At 37.0% G+C, this 1,731-nt stretch overlaps 1 protein-coding gene across 1 annotated transcript in view; it reads left to right on the forward strand.

Annotated features, from left to right (window-relative positions):
• Positions 1-1,531, forward strand: part of LOC118737525 — a gene marked incomplete in the record, with an annotated part of 218,716 nt that extends 217,185 nt beyond the window's left edge. Inside the window, 1 exon segment of the mRNA XM_036468093.1 lies at positions 1,059-1,531. Coding sequence (XP_036323986.1) covers positions 1,059-1,369 — 311 coding nt within the window.
• Positions 1,532-1,731: the final 200 nt, after the last annotated feature.

The raw sequence follows: 1,731 nt of genomic DNA on the forward strand, positions 1-1,731 counted from the left end.
AATTACTACAAGCCTCGTTCTTTAATTTTTTTTGTTTCATCGTTTACCAGCCTTTTTCTAATTTTTCAACGATCTAGAATCCATCGTAAAACATAATGTTCGTAAAATGTACGTTTTGTTGCTTGCTGGTAAATTATATTGCTGGCAAACGTCAGACTGCCTCTCAATGATTTTATCTTGTAATGATTTTATCATGATTTTAAGTACCTATTCGACAGCCAATTCTGAGTACATGTATCAAAGTGATGAATACAACAAAGTATTTTTCAGTACTGAGTATTTTCGAGTTCTTTTGTGAGTACTGAGTACTATGGAACCAGTTAGCGACAAGTTTCGGACCGATATCGCACTTGTTGACGTAAAAATATTTCATATCATACGTCAACAAAACCGATACCGATTCGAAAAATGTCGCTAACTGGTTATAGAATCTGTCGCTAACTGTTTACAGAATCAGCCTACAAAAATGATATCGTCCGATTCAGCTGGAACAAAAATGCTTCAAACAAGAGTTTCTCTGTATTATAGCCTCGAACCGACATATATACATCTTTCATTTGAATCAGTATTAAAAGCGGTATTGGCTCCTACATTCGGGTTTTGATAGGCGAGTCTCCCCTGAACCGTTTTTCCATATTTTTGGGCTATGTGTGCTTTTATTCGAAACCTAAATGTTTCGGTACCGAGTATCGAGAGTACTGGATACTTAAAAGTATTGACTCAGTACATCACTACTGCTGTCATCTCGCCTGTGATGTCAGCAAAACAGCTGATTCTGTCAAATTCACTGAGAGCCGATTAGCGGTATTGCCATCGGCGCCACCTTCTATATTATCTCCACCGTGGAGCCAACTTCAAGCAATTTTAAACAATTATAAAAAGCCATCCTCCGAGAATAGTCTGATTCATGTATTTTTTATTCAATTTTTTTTTTGTTCCTTTTTACTCAATTTTGATCATATGCTAACAGATATAATATAGTGTTTGTATATATGTATAGTTATTAACTATGTTTGTATATGTTTTAAAACTTCTTCTATTACACTCTACTGCCGCAGGTTTGAGTTCAAGCCGTCGGCATTTGCAAGGTGGCCCCAGCATATCGGGCAGCCTGCATGGCATCAATAGCGGTTCTTTGATGATACCACCTGCACCGCTGCCACCCACCAGCGTACCACCACCGCCACATATTTGCATTGCGGGCGTCGATGGCATCAGCGGGGGCATACTAATTAACGACGACGATGGCCTAGACGATGAGGATGACCTCGATCTCGACAATGAACAACACGAAATATTTATCAACGACGTACGATTCGACGATGATGAGCACCATCTGGAGCAAATGCGTCATTTGGAAACTGTTTAACAATTGGTGAAAGGACTGGGAGAGATGAAGGACATCAAACAATTGTTAAAACAATATGCGGGATTTTATAGAAATTTACAAGCATAGGAACAGGCTTAAGTCAAATATAAAATTATATATACATAAAATAAAATGAATAAAATATTGATAAATAAATTCGCAGATACATATGTAAAAGAAATATTAGCTGTACGATTAGTTAAGTGAGATTTTTAAAAGAAGGAACAAGGAATAAGAATTCCTAAACTAAGATATGAAACGCTGCTAAAACATAAAGTGAGTAACTGAGGAGAAGGAACTTTAGGCAGATACATTTTGGATTTACAGATCTTTTTTTGTTTGACTTGAGAAAGCGTAAGAGG

This window comes from Rhagoletis pomonella, unplaced genomic scaffold (assembly GCF_013731165.1).
Source record: "Rhagoletis pomonella isolate Grant_MI unplaced genomic scaffold, Rhpom_1.0 Rhpom_scaffold_00004, whole genome shotgun sequence".
Taxonomy (NCBI): Eukaryota; Metazoa; Arthropoda; class Insecta; order Diptera; family Tephritidae; genus Rhagoletis; species Rhagoletis pomonella.